This window comes from Equus quagga, chromosome 18 (genome assembly GCF_021613505.1).
Source record: "Equus quagga isolate Etosha38 chromosome 18, UCLA_HA_Equagga_1.0, whole genome shotgun sequence".
NCBI classification, from domain to species: Eukaryota; Metazoa; Chordata; class Mammalia; order Perissodactyla; family Equidae; genus Equus; species Equus quagga.
In genome coordinates this window covers 4,197,643-4,218,463 of record NC_060284.1, presented here as the reverse complement: position 1 = coordinate 4,218,463, position 20,821 = coordinate 4,197,643, and the positions used below count along the sequence as shown (strand labels likewise).

General features: G+C 47.5%; 1 protein-coding gene and 1 long non-coding RNA gene across 4 annotated transcripts in view; both read right to left on the bottom strand.

Moving 5' to 3' along the window:
• The window catches only part of AK4 (adenylate kinase 4), a 66,544-nt gene extending 53,539 nt beyond the window's left edge, over window positions 1-13,005 (bottom strand). The window contains exons 1-2 of one of the 3 annotated variants that reach the window (XM_046645352.1): window positions 12,835-13,005; window positions 12,159-12,416 (exon numbers count right to left, since the gene is read on the bottom strand). In XM_046645352.1, the coding sequence (XP_046501308.1) occupies window positions 12,159-12,303 (145 nt within the window). In that variant the 5' untranslated portion in view covers window positions 12,304-12,416; window positions 12,835-13,005. Of the gene's footprint in view, window positions 1-7,590; window positions 7,762-8,274; window positions 8,335-12,158; window positions 12,417-12,834 lie in introns of those variants that run through there. The other 2 variants (XM_046645351.1, XM_046645353.1) reach the window with 2 other exon arrangements.
• A 3,641-nt stretch (window positions 13,006-16,646) lies between these two features.
• LOC124229827 (uncharacterized) lies at window positions 16,647-19,947 on the bottom strand. The gene is made up of 3 exons (XR_006886005.1): window positions 19,834-19,947; window positions 19,035-19,082; window positions 16,647-16,740 (listed from the first exon to the last, which is right to left on the bottom strand). It is a non-coding gene; the product is annotated as an uncharacterized LOC124229827 (long non-coding RNA).
• Window positions 19,948-20,821: the final 874 nt, after the last annotated feature.

Genomic DNA, 20,821 nt, shown 5'->3' with positions numbered 1-20,821 from the left:
TACAGCCTCTGCTGAGTGGCTGAGTGGCGCGCGCGCACACACACACACACACACACACACACACACTACACATATCACTTAAGCCCCCTAGATCATGCCAGGGATTCTAGTCAAAGCACCACATTCATCAGGGGAAGACTTTAAATGAAATCAAAGCCTATGACTCCAGGGAAAAAGGGAACAAACCACAGAGGGAAGCCTCTCCTTGCCAGGCGTTCTCCACGGGGAGCCCGCGGCACCCTCCCCGGAGCCCTGGAAGGTAGGGATTCTTACACAGGAGGAAATTCAGTTAGCTAACTTCCCCCAAAATTTACAAAGCCAGTAAGAGGAGGAGCCGGAGGGAGGCCTGATTTCAAAGCCCAACTCTGTTTCCTCTATGCCACAGAGCCAACTCCTGTGCTGACCATTTGCCATGCCAAAACCCACTGGATACTTCCACGGAGAACTTCCCAGAGGCATGTGAAACTCGTTATCCTCCCCAACCCTGGACGGTCCTTCTGTTCAACGAGACCACATTTCCCCACAATCACTGAAGTGCAACCCTTCAGAGGGCTGCAGTTGGCTCTGCCCTTGCCACCATTCCCATCTACAGACAGTCCCGTGAGGCACTGCCATCATGACCTCAACTTCTCCCAAATCCCCTCGTTCCGTTACTTTGACCCTAAACCTGATCTAAACTGTTGCGACACAATTTTAGCTGTGCTCCACTTTCTCTCCGCTACGGTGCACTCCGTACTTTGCTATGGAAAAGCACAAGCATGCCTTTAAAGGAGTCGGGGGAAAGCACTGACACCCCACAGCCTTCCTATTTATAAACTCACTCTGGAATTACACGTAAGGCCCCCGGGCCATTTCCAGCTTCCTTGCCTAGAATTCCTCCAACTCCAGATGTCAATCAAAATCTCCCTAATTTGAATCACCTACTCCAAGACACGATGCCTCCATCGGAAACACTGCTCCCACCTTTCCAGCCGCCAGCACCTGACCCATCCTTCAAGGCTCAGTCCTACGCCATCTCTCCCACGGCTTCCCTTACTCTTTCATCCAGAAGTGTAACAGCCATTCAGCACTGACTCTCTGTTAGACATCAGAGATACAGAAATGAACTCAATAAAAGTTTATACAAGTAACTGCTCTCTTCACTGTTCTTATAAAAAAAATTTCATCCCTTTTTTTATAGCTCTCAGTATAACCTGCTTAGAAAACAATTAATTGGAGGTATTTTTTACCTTGTCAATTCCTTAAAGGTGCAGACCAATTTTTATTCCTATTAACAGGATGCTATTGGAATACATTGATTTAACAAGTACTTACTTATGTTTAAAATCTACCCATTTGTCTGTGGATACTGTAACAACCTCTTAACTATTCTTCCTAGTTTCACTCTAGAACCTTCCATTCCAGTTTTCAAATAGCCTGAGTGATCTATTAAAAATGAATCAGATTGTCAGTCTCACATTTAAAAACAATGGCTTCACCTTGGATGAGGCAATGGTTTATTACCTGTGACACCAAAAGCACAAGCAACAAAAGAAAAACATAAAGTGGACTTAATCAAAATTAAAAGTTTTTTGTGCTTCCAAGGGCAAAATCAAGAAAAGGAAAAAGACAACCCACAGGATGGGAGGAAATATACACAAATCATATATCTAACAAAGAACTTGTATCCAGAATATATAAAGAACTCAGCAATAAAAGGACAAATGAGCCCATTTAAAAATGGGCAAAGGACCAGAATTGACATTTCTCTAAAGAAGATTTACAGGAGCCGGCCCTGTGGCCACATGGTTAAGTTTGCGCATTCCGCAGCAGGCGGCCCAGTGGTTTCGTCGGTTCAAATCCCGGGCGCGGACATGGCACTGCTCATCAAACCACGCTGAGGCAGCGTCCCACATGCCACAACTAGAAGGACCCACAACTAAGAATATGCAACTATGTACCGGGGGGGCTTTGGGGAGAAAAAGGAAAAAAATAAAATCTTAAAAAAAAAAAAAAAAGATATACAAACGGCCAATAGCACGTGAAAAGATGTTCAACATGATTCATCCTTAGGGAAATGCAAATCAAAATCACAATGAGATACCACTTCACATCCACTAGGGTGCCCAAAATCAAAAAGACAGACAATAACAAGTTTTGACAAGGATGTGAAGACATTGGAAACCTCATTGATCGCTGGTGGGAATGTAAGATGGTGTCCCTACTTTGGAAGACAGTTGGCAGTTCCTCAAAATGTTAAACATAGTGTTACCAAACGACTCAGCAGTTCCACTCCTAGGTATATACCCAAGAGAGATGAAAACATGTATCCACACAAAAACTTATATACTAATGTTCATAGCAGGAGACAACCCAAGTGTCCATCCAACTAATGAATGAATAAACAAAACGTGCTATATCCATACAATAGAATATTACCTGGTAACAAAAAAGAATGAAATACTGATTCATACTACAGCATGGATGAGCCTCAAAAACATGCTAAGTGAAAGAAGCCAGATACCACAAGTCACGTATTCCATGAGTCCATCTATATGAAAAGTCCAGAGTAGGCAAATCTATACAAACAGAAAGCCAATAGTGATTGCCAAGGGCTAGAGGGAGGGAGGAACGGGGAGTGACTGCTAATGAGCACAGGGTGTCTTTCTGGGGTGATGAAAATGTTCTGAAATTAGATAGTGGTGATGGTTGCACAACTCTATGAAACATACTAAAACCCACTGATTTACACAGTTTAAAAGGATGAACTTTATTGTGTCCAAGGTACGTCTCAGAAAAGCTGTTATACATAAAGAAAAATAACAACCACCACCAAAAAAACCCCAATCACTCTCCATTCAGTTATGTTGAAGCCCAAACTCCCAGTCAGGCCTCGAGGCCCTAGGCCTCCTTTCCGGTCTCCTCTTCTCCCATCCCCTCCTCACTCACAGTGCTCCAGAGACACCTGCCCCCTCACCTCTCCACTATGGAAAGCTCACTCCTACACTTAGGGTCTTTCCACATGCTGTTCCCTCTGCCCCCACATCTGCACACGCCCAGCTCCCAGCTTCAGAGCTCAGCTTAATCATCATCTCTGGGCAGCCTTCTCTGACTCCACAATCTAAGGCAGTCTCCCAGTCACGCTCCCTCACCACGCTATCACACAGGCTCCACAGGACTCACACAAGAGACGAGGCATCAGGCATCTGGTATACAAGGTTCTCTTGATTATCCTTCCCCTGTTCAGAGCATGTCTCCCCTCCTGCCATAAGAGGCTATCAAAACATCTGTTGAACCGAACTGACACTAATGAATTTACTATTCATATGGTGAGATTCTATAGCTGAGGTTATGACTCAGATCATCTGACAGGGAGGTGATGATGGACGCCATGTTAGAAAAGGACGGGGAGCTGCCAGCAGCTGCGGAAAAGCTTCATAGAAGCGATGAGACCGAAAACAGACTGAGAGATTAACAGAAGTGTGAAAGGCTAACGGGGGAAAGCTACATCTGAACTGCGCCCTCCCCACCGTGTCCACGACCTCAACACAACACCCACACCCACACACACCCCACCAGGACACATGGGAACTAACGTGGAACCTAGAACTTGAACCCTGGACTGGACGCATCGTAGGGTACCCCTGCCTGCCTCCTCGTACCTAACTCTGGTACAGAAACACCTGTCAAATGACTAAGGAAATAACAAGTTCAAGCATCATTCCAGAACTCTTACCTTACGATGAAAAGCAATTTTTACCTCCTCACAATTACATATGTTTCTATTTTAGAACTTTTTTGGTCTTTTTTTTTTTCTTTTTGCGAGGGAGGAGGAAGTCGGTGTTTCTTTTTTTAAAATGTTTTAGAGACAGAACAACAACAAACTACAGAGCTCTAGCTCACCCTTCAAGAACCTGCTGGATCTCAGTGTGCTTGTGGAGAACTAAGCTGCGATGTCTGCCGGCCGTCCCCTGTCCCAGTGCCGCATTTAAAAGACATGAGGTGGACATGTCACAGGGACGGGAGTTCCTGGATGGCAGCTTCACACAACGGGAAGTTTGACCCAGGTCTGGAGCCTCAAGTTGGAAGGCAAGCTTCTCTGTTTAACTAGCTGTTTGACCCAAGGCAAGTGACTTGATCTCTACGAGGCCATTTCTTTATTTGTAAAATGATGAACTAACAACTGCTCTGTAGACCTGTGTGTGGACCGGAGGATAATGTGCATCCCTTGGCCAGTGCAGGGCCTGGCACACACCTGACCCTCTGCAAATGTTAGTTCTAAGGACCACGTCCCACGAATGACAAAGAAACAGGGCCACAGGCGGCTGGTCAACAAGAAAGTGGTGAAGAACAGAAAACAGCTGATTTCTAGCCTCTTGGGAATTTGATGAGCAGGAGTGACTTTGCACTATTCCAATCGATCAGTCTCCGGCTAACTCAGGGATGCTGGCTGCCGGATCTGTTGTTTAACTAGTACAAGAAGTCTTGGGACTTGGAGGTGAGACTGTTAAAATATAACAGCGGCCGTCTATCTGGACTTCACGGGGCTGTACAAAGGAGCCCTTTGGTACCAGGTCTCAAAGGCCAACCTCAGAACTAAACACCAAGCAGGGGGGCGACAGGCACAGAGTGAAGCCACAGCCCCTACTACCTGCTCAGGCTTCCAAAACAAATCTCTTTTGCTTACAGCAAAACACATGGTGGAGATATCAGATCCACCGTGGGAGCACGCTGTCTAAAACTTTACAAGAAAAGTGTAATTTCCAACTACTTAAATCTTTTCACAACATGGATGGCACAGACTGTTAAAGAGCAGACTAGCACAATATAACACCATTTAGCAATTTACTCGGTAAATTTTAAAGGAAACAGGGAATTTGATATGCCTTTCATAATGGACAGATTTATAGCTAATAGCCTGGGTCCAATTTACTAGTTTCATGATCAGTTGCCATCACTTTGAGTTCCAGGGAGTTTGAAGCAGAAGTTTCAAAGTTTCCTAAACTGTGATGCCACTACATTTGTGTGTATCTTAAAGGTAAGCACGGGTAGTAGGAGCTGGAAAAGGGAATCCGGGGCAGGTGCAATAACCCTTTCCTTTGACAGAACAATTAAGAGATGAATGAGGATTACGATGACAAGGTGTGATCAAGCCACAAAAGCAGTGATCTCTTGTGGACCGCAAACAAGTTCTAGAAGAGGAGTTCAAGGTGCGTTGTGGCAATGACCGCCCCATCTCCTCACCTGGAAGCTGGACTTACTTGTCAAAACACAGCTTGGGGATCATCTCCTCTACAAAGCTTTCCCTAACACCCCTCCTCCTGAATGCTGGGCGGGCCCCCTCTTCGCTGTGTCCCCCAGGACCTACCATGCACATCTGGCAGCCTCCTACTTTGTACTTGTTTGCTTACCTGCCTCTCCCAGTAAACAGTTTGCTTACCTCCCTCTCCCAGTAAACAGCAGCTCCTTCAGGGAACAGAGCTTGTCTCACCTCTTCGGATCCCACAAGCCAACAGTGCCAGGCACGCAGTCATTTGTTGAAAGACACATTTACCAGGACATTCAGTGCAGCATGCGTGTTTACCAAAGGACTGTAAATAACCTAAATTCCCATCAACAGAGGACTAGTTAAATCAGCGGTTCTCAAAGTGTGGTCCAAGGACACCTGAGGGTCAATGACTCTTTCAGGGGTCTGTGAATTTCCCCATTTCTCTAGCTACATATCTATGTGAAGTCAGATATTTTTCCAATACTTTAACCAAAACAACACGGCACACAGACTAAATGAAGAACCAGATATGAGGATCTAGCTTTCTTTTATTAAGCCAGACCTCAAAGAGATTTGCAAATATGCAAAAACACTGCTCTTCTCATTGGATTTTGGTTTGGAAAATAGTTATTCTTCATAGAAAAACATCATGTTAGCATGTAACAAGTTTATTCTTGTAATTTTTAATGAATTAATAGATATCTTTTAAATTTCTCAGATTTAATTTCTAACATGGTTAGTATCTATAGGTATAACCCATAGAAACAAAGGCTCTTTGGAGTTCTCGATGAGTTTGAAATGTGTTAAGAAGTCCTGAGACCAAAACATTTGCGAATGGCCGGTTAGAAAATATGGTCCAGCTCTACGATAAAAGAGCATGCAGCCATTTTTTACAGGAATGAGGAAGAATGACACACGCTAGTAGAAACCAATGTTTAAGCCACTCTAAGTTTAAAAAAAGGAACGCAAAACGAAGTATAAATGTGTACACTTTTTTAAAACAAGAGGCACTGCTATATATACATACACAATATATATGTATGCTCAAATTCTTTGGATGAACATCCAAGAAAAGTAAAAAGCAGGTACCCGAATGGAGTCTAACTGAGGAGCCAGGGGTCAGGGAGGGGAGACCTCCCACTCCACTCCCAGTGACTTCTTGGAAAACGTTACCATCTTCATGTATGACCTTTCCAAAAAAGTCAAAAAGGGAGGAAAAATTATATTGAAATAGTACAAGGGCACTAAACTCAAAGAACCAATGGGAATGGCATTGGAAAATATTGAATGATACACTGTGAAACAAAGAAGGAATTTTCAAGACAGTAATACACAGCATATTCTTGAAAAAGTCTGGAAAGATATACAGTATATAAAAGTATTAACAGTGTTTTTTCCTTCCAGTTAGTGGGATTACAAGTGTTTGTTTTCTTTATCTTTCTTGGCTTTCTAAACTTTTGATAACTTACACATACTATCTCTATCATCAGAAAACAAGAGTTCAAATACATACATACAAATGTACGTGTATCTGTGTCTGTACTCGAATACAATAGTAAGACCAAAAAGTACAGGAATAAAGCAGACGTAGCAGCCACTTTTACACCGAGATCGTGACTGGATGTTTGCAAGGCAAGTTTAAAACTCCCTTCTTCTGCTAAGGTTTGAAAACTATTCTGGTTGGGTCATTTTATTCCTAGTAAGCTATCCCAAAGAAAGTCTATTTATCCAATGATTTACATACAGTGACATTCAGAAGAGCATTATTAAACAGCAAATAGCCCAAACGTCCCACACCATTTGGTCAGACACACTCTAGTTCAACTCTCAGCCGTCCAGGCTGAAATCCCAGGACTCGCTGTCGATCACCTCCTCTCCGTCACCCACAACCGACTCCTTCCGTTCAGTTGGCGCTGCCTTCATGCATATCCTAAAGCCCTTCACCCCCTCCTCCTTTGCCACTACCACCCAGTCCAAGTGACAGCCTACTCTCCTCATCCGCACTGGTCTCCCTGGTACCACTCACTCACCTGGAGTCACTTCACACAGCATCCCAAAGGTCGACTTTTAGAAAATAAATCCATTCATGTCACTGTCCTATTTAAAACCCTTCAATAGGTTTCCAGTGCCCTTAGAATAGAATCCAATCTTTTCTAGGACCTGCTCATCTCTCTCTCCTGACCTCTGTCCACATGCCCCTTGCTCCCTGAACATACGGCCTTTCTTTCTGTTCCTCAAATGAGCCATGCTGGTTCTCACCTTAGGGCCTTTGCCCTTGCCATCCCTCCTCCCTGGAACACTCTGCTCCTAGAGCAGGATGTGTTCATTCCGTGGTTACTCACCTCCCAGAGAGGCAGCCCTCATCACACAGCCTAGGAGAGTCCACCTTAGCCTTGGTCACCCACGCATCACTGGTTCATTTCCTTCACAACATGCACCCGTATTGCAGACCATCCTGTTCATTCCATATGTGCTCAGCTTCTGTCCCCTCACCTCGCTGTGGACTCTCACCTCTAAGAACAAAGGAATATGTGAGTGGGCACTCAAAAAACATCCGGTAAATGAATGGAACACTGTATAGAAATTACAAAGGTTTTTGAAGAAGCTTTAAGAACACAGGAAAGTGCTCACAAAACAGATCTAAGTGGAAGGGGAAAGATTATCAACTAATATAATGCCAAGTTAGTTTGTTGGGGGTAGCGGGGCAAATATGCAGAAAAGAACCGAAAAATAACTTCCGTTAGACTTTTCAAGTGTCTGAGTGGTATTATGGGTAATTTTTACTTGTCTCTTCAGTTTCTTCCACAGTTTCACATTTTCCAAATTTTCTATAAGGCATGACTTTGATCAGAAAAAGCAACTTTTTAAAAACTACCATACTGGAAGAATGCTCAGATTCGGCTGAGCGTGTGGCTAAGGCAGACTTACTGTCATGGGACAGCTCATTCAAGTCATAAATAACTCTTCAAATACGCGCACAAACCCTCAGACAAAGAAATCAGAAAAATAAAGAGATGTGGGTGGACCTTCAGACTGGAGAGATGCCTCAAAACTGGTCAGATCCTTGACCTGCGCTCCATGCCAAATCTCACCAGGCTAGGAAAAAAAAAAGGAATACAGCATATTCTAGAAATCCTGTAATAAGCCAAGACCCTATACGGTCTACAAAAAGGTTAACATTTAAAGTTGCTTTAGTTACACTGTTGACCTCTGTCTCTCAAGCCTAATAGAACCTCTGCATCTTCCAATTCTCAGAAGTGCTCACCCTTACATAAGAAAAGACACATTTATCCTTAATGAGTACCAAAAAACGCTGAGCCCTCTGAACTAGGTCATCTTTTCAGAGAAGAGAGGCTCAGCCCAGTCTAATTTGAAATGCTAGTCCCATTGGCAAACCCCAGAAAGAGCTGCAGTTAATATTAATTAAGAGCAGAAACAGGTTTGTTCTTGAACATCTTTTCTCTCAGTCAAGTCCGAGTTGCTTCCATAGGAAACTGTGCCAATTTTCCTGCACACGAGATAATAGACCCAGCACAGAATAATGTGATTTTTTAAAATACCACTATTTGTCCAACCTTCAAGAAAGCATTCTCACATCCCTCAAGGGAGGTTTCAGTCATCCATCACTCAACAGAAGAAACTATCACCAAATATAAAAAGGTTTAGGGGACAGACCGGTGGCGTAGAGGTTAAGTTTGCACGCTCCACTTTGGCAGCCCAGGGTCTGCAGGTTCAGATCCCAAGGGCAGACCAACACGCTGCTCATCAAGCCATGCTGTGGTGGCATCCCACATACAAAATGGAGGAAGATCGGCATAGGTGTTAGCTCAGGGACAATCTTCCTCAAGCAAAAAGAGGGAGATTGGCAACAGATGTTAACTCAGGGCCAATCTTCTTCACTGAAAAAGGAAAAAAAAAGGTTTAATGGAACTTACTACTGAGTGCCAGCCATGTGTGTGTGTTTGTGTGTGTGCATGTGCTCATACATCTGTATACACATGCACACACACACAGAAAAGCTAATATTCCTTATGACAGAGTGTAGGGCCCAGCTCCTGGCAACCTAAGAGAACTCTCCCTTCTATTTACTCATGCAAATTGCTAAAGAAAACATGAGCCAAAGATTTGGGGGTGCGTCTTCAAACAAGGTATTTGATAAGTCTCGGCCTGCACCGCTCCAGGCTGACTAGGCAGAGCCAATGGGTGACAGCCATCACGCGGCTAATCTCAGACCCAAAGTAAGTACAAACTTTGACAGTAAATCAGGGCTAATTAAGCAGGATGGACTTGATGGCTGGAAGACTGTTTGACTCCTTCTGGGGAAGATGAAGATAGAGTTCATGACCCACACCTTCAAAACAGACTTGCTGAAGTCCTTAGATGCACTAAGCACTTTGCCAGTACCAATTCTCTAAGTCTCAGTGGCAACTGGAACATCGTGAAGGTAGAAGGGACACCAAGGGGCACGAGATTATCTGAAATACTGCTCTAGCCCCCAGCACCTAGAACACTGACTGACACATGGCAGGTACTCAGGAAATATCTATTAGATGAATCTGACTGACATTTGCTGCGCTGCCTTACAACCATACGTGACAGCAGCAACGGAATCAACAAGCTATGTGCAGAGGAAGGAGACGAATTCTGCCAGGGCAGGGGAGGGAAGAGTTCCAGAAGCAATGAATAGCCCTACTCTGCAGGAGCAGCTTCTCACCAGGCAGTGGCTGCAGGAAAGCCATGTGGACAGGGGTAGGCCGGCAATCAGGCTGCAGCAGATGGTTGAGCTACTCTCCAATTCAAACTCCTACCAAGGTTTTAACGCCTGGGGTTTTGCCATGCCTCATGGTCTCCTTCAAACCTTCAACTATAAAGGGTACATACAGAGGGGCTGTTATGCTTCTCTACCGGGAAATTAGCTAAAAGCAAACAGCAGGTAACAGAAAAATAAATACTGTGAAATGTGTTATTTACCAGGCAGCGAGCCTGTAAGACTCTTAGACCTTCTGAGAGAGAAAGATAATCCGAGAACGCCTACGTCCACGAGAAAGAAGCCACTCTCAAAACAAATTGCTGTCCTTTATTTTTCTTCTTTCCCCAACAAACAGTTTTTAAATTGGTTTATGCAAAAGCTACTTGATTCCCAACAGAAAAAAGAAAAAGAGAATCTAAACATTTCATAGTCACTTCTTAGTCCAGGGAGAAACAGTAGGGGGAAATGAAGCCATTTGGAAGAGAACAGAAACTAAAATTCAGAACAAAAGAAAGTTAAAATGAAAAAAAATGAGAATAAGGGAAAACAGCAAGTGGAAACTTTTCAAAACCTCTAAGAAATAAGCCACTTCCCATGACACTCTCTTTAAAAATGGAGAGAGCCACTAATGCAGTCCCCTGATGGACGTTTTGAAGTTGCTCCCGCCAGGTCTAGGGAAGGCTAAGAAACCGGCTCAACCCCACCCTGGCGGGCCCTGCCATCACTATGCCTTCTCCCTATCACCGAGAAGCCCACCCAATCACAAAGTCAGTTGGCTGAGAGCCAGCCTGCCCTCTCATACAGCTCCCTCCCCAAGCTGCATTCCAAACACAGGAAGAAGAAAATGCATTTGAATGTGGTATTAAAATTAAAACAAACCCAACTGAGCTAACAACACCCGCATGAGAAAATTCCAGGTGCAAGAGAAAATTCGAGGTGCAATCTGGTACAGAGAACTCTTCCTTCTGAGAGCTAGGGGTGGGGGGAGATATTCTTGAAAATCAAAGTAAAATCTTTTGCAACCGGCTTAAGAGATAATGAATAAAACTCTGCCTTTGAGATACTTCTTAATTCCTAGCTTTTAAGCTTTCTGTTTTCCAGCACAGTGCTCCACCCACTTCTTGAAACTCATCTTTGCTTCTGTAACGAAGATCCCTCCATAGCCACCCTATAATGGCAATGAGCCCCGCGGACACCGATGAGAACAGAGGCGATAGCAGAGCCCCTCATTCGCAAGACCAAGTTTTCACAAACGAGTCGCTAATGATGAGCATCTGCATCCCAGAAGGGCTGTGGACCCCGCAGCAGCACCACAGCTCCCTCTCGCCTTTTAACGCCAATTCCTTACGAACTGGTGTGAATGCGGGGTGGAAGGGGAGGGGAGAAGGGCCGGACCGCAAGACTAAGAGATCGGCGACCTGTATCCCCAAATTCACCACGCAAGCCAAGGGAGGCATTCTCAAGAAGCCATTTCCAGGGAAGCTGGATTCAAAACGTAATTCGTCAGATCGAGGCTCCCACTGGTCTCCTAACAGCCAGGCCCCGGCTTGGGGAGGAGGGGGAGTCTGGGGTGACTTTACCTTAGAAGGCGGCAGCGAACAGACAGGCCTTTCAAAGCTACCCACGGCTCAGCCCAGAGGCCCGAGGCGGCGCGGAGGGGCTGGAAGGGCGCGCGGCGAGTCCCGCGGCGCCACAGGTGCCCCCGGCGCAGCCCGGCCCGACTCCCACAGGTGGGCGGCGCTGGGCCGGGGCTCCGGGAGAGGAGGGGGCGCCGCGGCTCACCAAGGACGAGGGGAGCAGGGGACGGCTTCGCCTTAAGGAAGCGGGGCGAGAGGGGTGCTCGGGTCGGCAGCCGCCTGGCGCTCAGCTCGGTGCACAGCGGCTCTTCCCCGAGGCAGGAGGAGCCCGGGCGCAGAGACGAGCCGCGCGCACCTCCCAGCCTCCTCCCCGCGAGCCCTGGCCTCCCCCCCGGGCGCGGTTAAGGCTCCCGGGCGCGGGCCACCGGCTGCATGCGCCCCGGCACGTAGGAGCCTGCGACCACACGCGGGCGGGGGAAGGGCGCCCGTGGCAGAGGAGCCCGGGCCCCTGGGGCGGATCGTCTCCCCGGCCTGACCTCATCCCACTCCGCTCGCCCCCGCCCCTCGCCCCGCACCCCCTCACCCGTGTTGGCCTTGATGTTCTCCCGCAAGAAGTGGCCGCTGGAGAGATGCTGGAGGCCAAAGTTCTGGGCGATCCTCTGGCACACGGTGCCCTTGCCCGAGCCGGGTGGCCCCAGGATGACCGCGCGCAGGAGTTTGGAAGCCATGGCCTTGGCGAGGAGGGGGCGGCCGGACAGCGGCCCCGGAGAAGCCCCGGGAACTTTCTTCCTTCTGCCCGCCGCTGACACCCTGGGCTCGCGCGGGGACTGGCCGGCCGCCCCTGCAGGGGAAGGAGAGACTTTGGAGACAACCCCTCCCCTCGGCCCCGCGCGGGGCCGGCTCGAAGGCGGAGTAAGGCGCCACGCTACACCTCCCCGCCCTCCTCGCCCCCACGCCGCGAGCGGGGAACTCCGAGCCCCCGCCCCGGCACGCTCAGCCTTCGGGGCTCAGAGGTCCGCGCGGCCGGTCCCACGCCATCCCTCCCTCCATCTCGTGCCCCACGCCGTCTCCGCCGCGCGGGGGAAGCGGGGCAGGCGGCGACTGCCAGCGCGCCCGGGCGGCCGGGAGCTGAGCCCCTGCCGGGGTCCCCGCACGTGGGCAGCGTTCATTCCGCGCCTCCGCCCCTCCCCGGCGGCTGTCACATCCCCGGAGTCGCCCTGCCTGCTGCCCGCCACCCGCACAGCCGGCACGGCGCCCACCTCCGCCGAGGGTGGACGGATGCGCTCCCCGCCGCCAGGAACCGGAGGCCCGCGCCTCTCTCCCCGAAGCGGCCAAATGGACGCCCCCTCGGCCGGCCGGGACGCGGCGCTCCCGGAGGCCTCCGGCCCGGATCCCGCTGGGCGGCGCCGCCTCCGCCCGCCCCCGCTCCGAGCCCGCCGGCCGCGCGGGCCTGGCGCCTGACGTCAGCGGGGAGAGCGGCCCCGCGCCGCCCGGCCGCGCCCCCTCCCCGGCCCGCTGCCCGCCGCCCGCCGCGCCCCCTCCCCGGCCCGCTGCGCCCGCAGCGTCCTCCCCGCCCGCGCGCTCCCCTCATCCCGCGGGGCCGCGGGGCGAAGGGAGGCGGAGAAGGCGCGAGGGACAGAAGCCAGTCTTCTGTGGTCGCCTAAGGACCCCTCCAACTGTGAGGGCAAGGAAAAATACAACTTGTTGCGCGCCTACTGTGCGTCAAGTTCGGGGCTGGGTGCTTTCCTTACGCGGCAACCCTTCGGGGTAGGGTATTCACAGATGAGAACGGAGGCTGGAATATGGCCATTCATCCTTTGATTCACGCGTTCAGCAGGTGTTTATTGAGCACCCACTGTGTGCCAGACACCGTTCTAGACGCTCGGCATACAGCTGTGAACCAGAGAGATGGAAGCCTGCCCTCGTGGAGGCGACATTCCAGCGGGGGTTTCCAACGCTCAGCTGCCTGACTCCAAAGCGCCGTCCTGGGAAGAAGGAAGGAGGGGATGATGGCTCACCTGCGCTCAGGACCTTATAGCCAGGTGGTTCCAGGACGTCAGGGCCCAGCAAGTTGTCTCTACACCTACAACTCACCAAGTCCAAATGGGGCTGCCCCCCCTCCTCCCTTCCCTGCACATCCCAATCCCTGTCCTCTTAAATCTGTTCCTTGCCTGCAGCCCTTACTCCCAACTTGGACTAGTGCAATAACCCCCAGGAGTCTCCAGTTTCTCCAGTCCCTCCTCGATGCAGCTGCCAGAGATATTGCTAAAGTGCAAGTCAATTTCTATTATTTCCCCACCTCGGATATTATTGTCTCTTCAAGATAAAGTAAAAAATCTTCGGCAGGGCACACAGGTGCCTTCCCAACTCCTTTGCATTTCACCCGTTCCCCTCCTCTACCCTCCTTCCATAGGCCTCCTGCCTCTGGGGAAATGCACCGCTGAGATCTGAGAGTCACCACACATGGCTTACGGATGGGGAGGGACCCACACAGATCGTGGGGACAGCGTGGGGAAGAGTCTCCTCGAGATGCCTGGCTGCTCTGTCTCTGTCAGGGGGCTGGAGGGGGAGCCTAGCATAGTACCCCCAGCCCAGCCCCTCTCCCCCACTGCCTCCTCACACAGACAGTGGGATAGTGCCTTGTATCCGGCTACCTGGCAGCAGACCCAGGCCACCGACCCCAGGCCAGCATCTGTTCCATAGGCTCCTTCCCATGTCTAAACTATCTCAGAGTGTGCTGTAGACCTCAGGAGGTTGTTGCACTGAGCCCCTTCACCTGGAAACAAGGAGGGAGAAGAGCTTCTAATGAAAGGGGATGGTGCCACTTATATCTCCCTTTTCTTCCTGCCATATATGCTATATAACATATGCTATATAACTAGATAATATCTAGCAAATACTTTGCAGTCCTTCTCAAACCTGAGCATGCATCCAAAGCACTCCAGGGGGTGATTCTGATTCTGTGGGTCTGAGGTGGGCATTCTAGCAAGTTCCCAGGTGGCACTGAGGCTGCTGATCTGGAGACGGCACTGAAAACCACTGCTCTAGTGAAATGAGCATTGAGAGGGGAGGTGTGTGGTCTCTTGATTCCTCTGCCTGCTGTGGGACCTTAGCCCTCAACCTCTTTCTTCTCTTTCTAAAATGAGGAGGTGGCTTTAGTACATCTGGAAGTTCCCTTTGTAGCTATCAGGAATGGATTCTGTAAGTTCCCACAGGAAATAGGGCTTCTAGCCCCCAAAAGTAATGCGCTATACCCTACCTGCCCTATTGCCCGGTTCTTTTGACCACTTTTGAAATGTCTTTACCAACATCACCTTACAGCCTCATGAGCAGGGCTAGCCAACTCACAGGGTCTTAGAACTTCATGCCTTAGGAGCTTAGGAGCTTCGATTATGAAACAGAAAGAGGAGTTGTGACATGGGTAAACTCATTGCAGAAACCCAGCCAGGTCTGGAATGGAGAATTGCACAAAAGAGCCCTCGACAGCCCTTCCCCACGTGCAGCCACCTAAGGGTGCCACAGCTCCGTGCTGACCGGAAGCAGAGGAAGTGGAAGAAACAGGTTTTGGAGTCAAACGCCCCTGGGATCAAATTGCAACAGGGCCTGTTCACTAACTCTGCAAGTCTCCTGCTCTGTGAACTTTAGTTTGCTTATCTGCGAAAGGGAGATAGCAGTTATCTCACCGGCTAGTGGTGAGGCTTCAATGAGATAATGGATATAGAGGATTCAGCACAGTGCTGGCACATAATAAGTATTGGATCATGAACATCATCGCCATGATTAACCATGGCCCAATTACTAACCATTATTTAGCCTCTCTGATCATTGGCTTCTCTGACCTCAGTTCCCAAATTGTGAGGAACAAACTCCATAAATGGTAGCTATTCTTATCACATACACTCATGTGATCAACTTCTGCTTTGCCTAGGGTTTTAAACCCATTTATACTATTTATCGCAGTCTTCAAGATAATATACATCTAAGTGTTTGTCTCTGCTGTAGACAAAGTAAACTCTGAGGGCAGGGACCAAACTTTATTCACCTTTCTGTCCTCAGAGACAGCCAGCACTTTGCCTGTAATAAGTACTCTGCTATCGTTGGCCAGCGCCTCCTCCTCCCGGCATACTCAACGTCATGCCATGTTGCCTCTGCAACTTCACTCGATGGTAATAAAGAGTCCACCTTGGATCACACGTCACGCATTCCTTCATCACATTCTCACAAGCTTGCAAAGAAGGTAGAGAGTCTTGTTCCTATTGTACAGAGGGGAAAACTAAGTTTCTGAGAGTTTAGGTGAACTGCCAAATGTCACAGAGCTAGCTGGTGGGGCAGCAGGGACTCAGCCCCAGATTGTCTCACTCGGAGCACAGTGCTCCTGTTGACTACACCTTACTCATTTCCAGCCTGCTCTCACCATCTGCTGTAACCTTGTAGCACCTTGGCTCTTATCTGCTGATCATGTTTCTTTATATCGACTCAATTTGTTTAAATAATTTATTTGAAAAAGAAACTGTATATAACTCAGTAACCATAAATAAAAGGATACACTAAAATAAATGCAAGAAAAATAAAATAAGGCTACCAAATTCCAGCTGGAATCTACTGACTGTCTGCCCATTAAGTTTCTGAGCTTAATCTTTGCTAAAAAAGAAAAAGTAAGGGGTTGTTTACAAGTGTGAGAGAGGTGTGTAAGACAGATGGCATCTAAATGGGACTCTGTTTATCTGTAATCACAGAACTCAAGATAGAATTAGGAAGGGAATACTTCCTCCATAGTCAGTTTAATATTGTCTAAAGCCATGCCCATGCACCACCCAGAATCATCTCAGCACGTCAGAGGATCTCTTGGTCATCAGGGATCATGTCACATACTGTAATGTACTTCAAAGTGTACCTTTGGAATGTAATTTAATATACCTCACTGGATTTTTTTAATGATGTGATTACCCCAACCACAGTTCACAGATAGGATACTGACCCACTTCAAAAATTACCCCCCATTCTTCCAGCCATCACCTCTCCATCACTGTCTTTCTGTCATCACTTTGGCCTTACTTCTGTTGTGTTTGATGAACAATTGGCTTCATCTTGTCCATCACGGATCCACACAGCTGGTGAAGGGTCCAGACACAGAGAGCAAATATAACTGAATGGCAGCCTCACTGCTGAATGAACAAGTGGATAAAGTTATTTCTCTCTTTGCCCTCCTTGAAGCTCTCTGGACAGAGAGAAAAAAGGCTGGTGACTGGGACATGCCAAGATTCAGGAAAGAAAGCTGGAAAATAATGGGACAAGAAGGGACAAGATATTGGTCCCAGTGTGCCAGGCTCCTTTCTCCCTGTAGGCACTCATTACACTCAAGAAGCTAAAAGGTTGTATTGAGAGAAGAATCAATGGTGGATAAAGGACTTACATGACATTATTTGTGACAAAAGTGCATTCTTACAAGTGAAAGAATCATCTTATCCCAAAATGTTACTGGCTCACATGGTTATTAACCTATAACATCTTAACAGTTAAGAAAAGAGGCAGTAGCATTTATTTTACAAGCCTGCTCTCTCAGCCAAAAAAAAAAAGTCCCCAAGCAGTTAAAAAAAAGAACTGGGAGGGAAAAAATCAACATTCTGCATATTTACCTGGCATGAGCCGTTATTCTCCATGAGCAACAGACTATTTACAACTCGCTCCTGGAATAACAGTCTGCGAGGAGGTGCTCTGAGGATAGAAAGATGCTGAACTCCCACCCTCGGTCTTTTCACCATGAAACACCAGAAGCAAAGCAAGCAACCCTTGTGCTCTACCCTCCAAACAGAATGATGTCATGATGATGTCTCACTCAGAACTTGGCTCTCATTTGTCCATCTGGTAGTAAGGACAGACAGAACTGTGTCACTCCCACTCTTCACCCCACCTTCCTAACCACAATCAATAGAAGAATTCCTTCTAGAAATTGCCTTGGGGTTAGTAGGCATGGCTGGGGATCAGATGCCTTTGGGTGTGTCTTTGCTCCGTGCAAAGTTAACTGCCGGGAGGTGTGCAACTTCCTTCCTGCTCCAGCTGGATGAAGGGACTGGAACCGAATACTGAGTTTATTCTGCCCAAGTCTAGCTCATCAAGACTGGGTGGGTGAAGGGGATCCCACCTGCGGGAGCCTTCTCAGTTTGGTCTTCTGATAAGGGCAGTAAAGATTATAACCAACGTTTATTGAGTATTCGCCACTTGCCAGGCCAGTTCCCTTTCTCTCTCTCTCTCTCTCTCTATTTACCTATATTTATAATTCATTTATTTATTATATAACTTTATAATTATATTATTATTGTATGTTATATATAGTATTAATTTTTACAACAGTCCTATTCCATACATAGGTGGCCTATTATTGTGTGTCGACTTTATAGACCTTAAAACCAAAGCTAGACATCTGGTAACCTGCCTGAGGTCCGGTAGACATAAGTGGAAGATTAAGGACGTAAATCGAGCATCCTGACTGCAGAACCCATGCTCTTTAATCACTGTGTACGCTGATTCAGAGACCTCCGGAGTAACACTGTGATCTTTTATTTTATAGATGAAGAAACTAAGACACTAAGAGGTTAGGCAATTTATCCCCAGTTGTCATTGATCCGGTAAGTGGCAGAATTGGGACTTGAACCCAGGCATCAGGGTCAAAGGACATAACTACTGTACCCTCCCCCATCTCCCGAGGACTTGAGTAAAGAGGCTCCTAAGACTCTGTCAGGAGGGTTCTGCACCAGATTGCTGGTCTCTGGAGAAATACCAACAGCAAGGAGAAGGTCACTCATGTCCAGACTGGCTTGGCTCCCTCCACAGGCCCATGAGACAACCAGGGTCCTTCCCTCCAGATCCTCCCTCTTAGGAATCTCTGCAAGTTTTAACCTGCATCTTCCCTCCTGAACCTGCCAGGTCATGTGTCAGCCTCCTGCTGCCAACCTGTTGCCAAATCATTGCTGTGTTCCAGTTTTGATCTTGCCACCAGACCCCTCTGATTTGAGACTTGGCTCCCTGTTGATCTGGCTCTCAAATAGCATTCCCACCTCTTCACCCCATGACGACAGGCCAGCCTCCCAGCTCCAGAGTCAAGCTCGTCCCCCACCACCACCACCTCTCTATCACACCATTCCCAAACTTGGCTCCCAGATCCCCACGCCAGGTCATAGACCCCACTTGTCTGGGGGGTCACTATGGACAAGCCATTCTGAAAGACAAACCAAACAGGTGGAGAAGGGAGTATAATTTAAAAGTGGGTCTTCTTGCAAAGTTTCATGAAGACCCCGAGAAGAAACAAAGATCAGAAATGCGATGACCAGCTGTAAGATAGACTGATTAAAGGAGGGTTTCCAAGTGAATTCCAAGTAGAGAAAGGCGATAGAACACAAAGGTTAAGAGGGCGGACTCTAGAGCGAGGCGGACAAGTTCATCTGTTTTCTCTACCACTCACCAGGTGTGTGACTCTAGCAGTTCCTTCATCTGTGCTTCATTTTTCCACCTGAAAAATGGGAATAGTAATAGTTCCTATCTTATAGGGTGGTTGTGAGCTTAAATGAGTTAGTTTGTGTAAATATGGAACCACACCCGCCATGTAGTGAGCACGGTATCAGTGTAAGTTTCATATTATTGCTTCTTCAACCACCACAAAGTTCAAAGTGCTTCATGACCCAAAAGGCAGGTTCTTGGAAGAATTAAGCCATGCCAGACAAATTTATTCTACTACAAGGCTGTCTTCTGAGGACCTTCAGCTTATTCATTTATGTAATTCATCTTCATGTAAAGACATTCATATATTTGAAAACAGCCATCTTGTCCCACCCGAAGCTTCTCTTCTCAGTGCTAAATATTCTGCATTACTCAGCCATTCTTTATGTAATATTGTATCTTGCTGGAGACTAGCACACCAGTGTGTCTTTTGCTGCTTAAGCAAGAAATACTGGAAGGACCTCCATTCATCCTCAAAAGATTTATAGATAGGTAACATATAGAAAGAATTTCCCTTCTTAATGGAATATTATTAATAATAATAAAGGCTAATATGTATTGACCATCACTATGCCAGGTACAAGACCTCATTTGAACTATGCAAATCCTTGGGGGTTCTTAGATGTCCCACAGAGGATCCCCAAAGAGAAGGATACAGGACTTCCTACGTGGTATATTATATTTCTGTCCACAAAATATTCTGATTTCCCTTCATGAAATAGCCCTCCCCATCCTGTTATCTCAGGAGTGGCCACGTGACGTACTTTGGCAAATGGAAGCAGAAGCTTTAAGAGCCAGGGTTCCCCTTGTCCCTTTCCTCTGTGCCACAATGGTCAGCAAACGGCTTGGGCTCCACAGTGAAGATGACTCCACCTCCCTAGAAAAGACTGAACCATGATGCACATGTAACATGAGCAAGAAATAAATTTTTATGTTGTAAGCCACCAAGATTTTTGAGGTGATTTCTTATCACAGTGGAAGCTAGCCTATCTGGATTGTTACACCCTCAGCCTTGGATTCTGAATGTTGTACAGAAGTCTTGTTGATCATATTTGTATAATGTGACTCAGAACCCCTTCACACTCTGGGTCTCCTGTGAACAAATATATTCCTTCCAAGGTGAGACATGTAGCAACATGTAAGACATGCCAGGTGTCGTCTAGGGAACAAGTCTCTTGTTCTGGACACCACATTTATTCTACAGCAGGATAATATTTTCCCATATTTCACCCCATGATCCTTCTCCCTCTTCATGCAACAGCTGAGGAATTTTATGCCCCTTGTCTTAAGGAAGAGAGAATGCAGGAGAAAGAAAGAAACCGAGAGTCTTTTCTTGGCTTTGATTTTGGGGTTAGACCCCCAGAAGAAATGGAGAAAATACTTGTGCTAAGACAATACAATTGACTTGGGAGTCTGCAAATGGTTAAGAGCTTTCTATTCCCCATACTCTAGACTAGGAACAATCCTCTGGGCTAGGGGAAGGGAAGCCTCAGAGGAGAATTTAACTGGAAATGATTCCCTGGAAACAAGGGGACCTGCATGCCTGCCTCCTTCCCAGGACGGAGCCCAGCAGGGAGGATGAGAGAAACAACAGAGCAATTAGGAGGATCCAAATACAGCAAAGGCTTAGTACATCTGAATATTACTGCTAGACTGAGGTAGCCTCAGACCTGGAGAAGTGGCAAGACCCCAGAGTAAAGTGTATCACAGACCGAACCTGGGCCACAAGCAGGTCTGATTTGGCAAGCATAG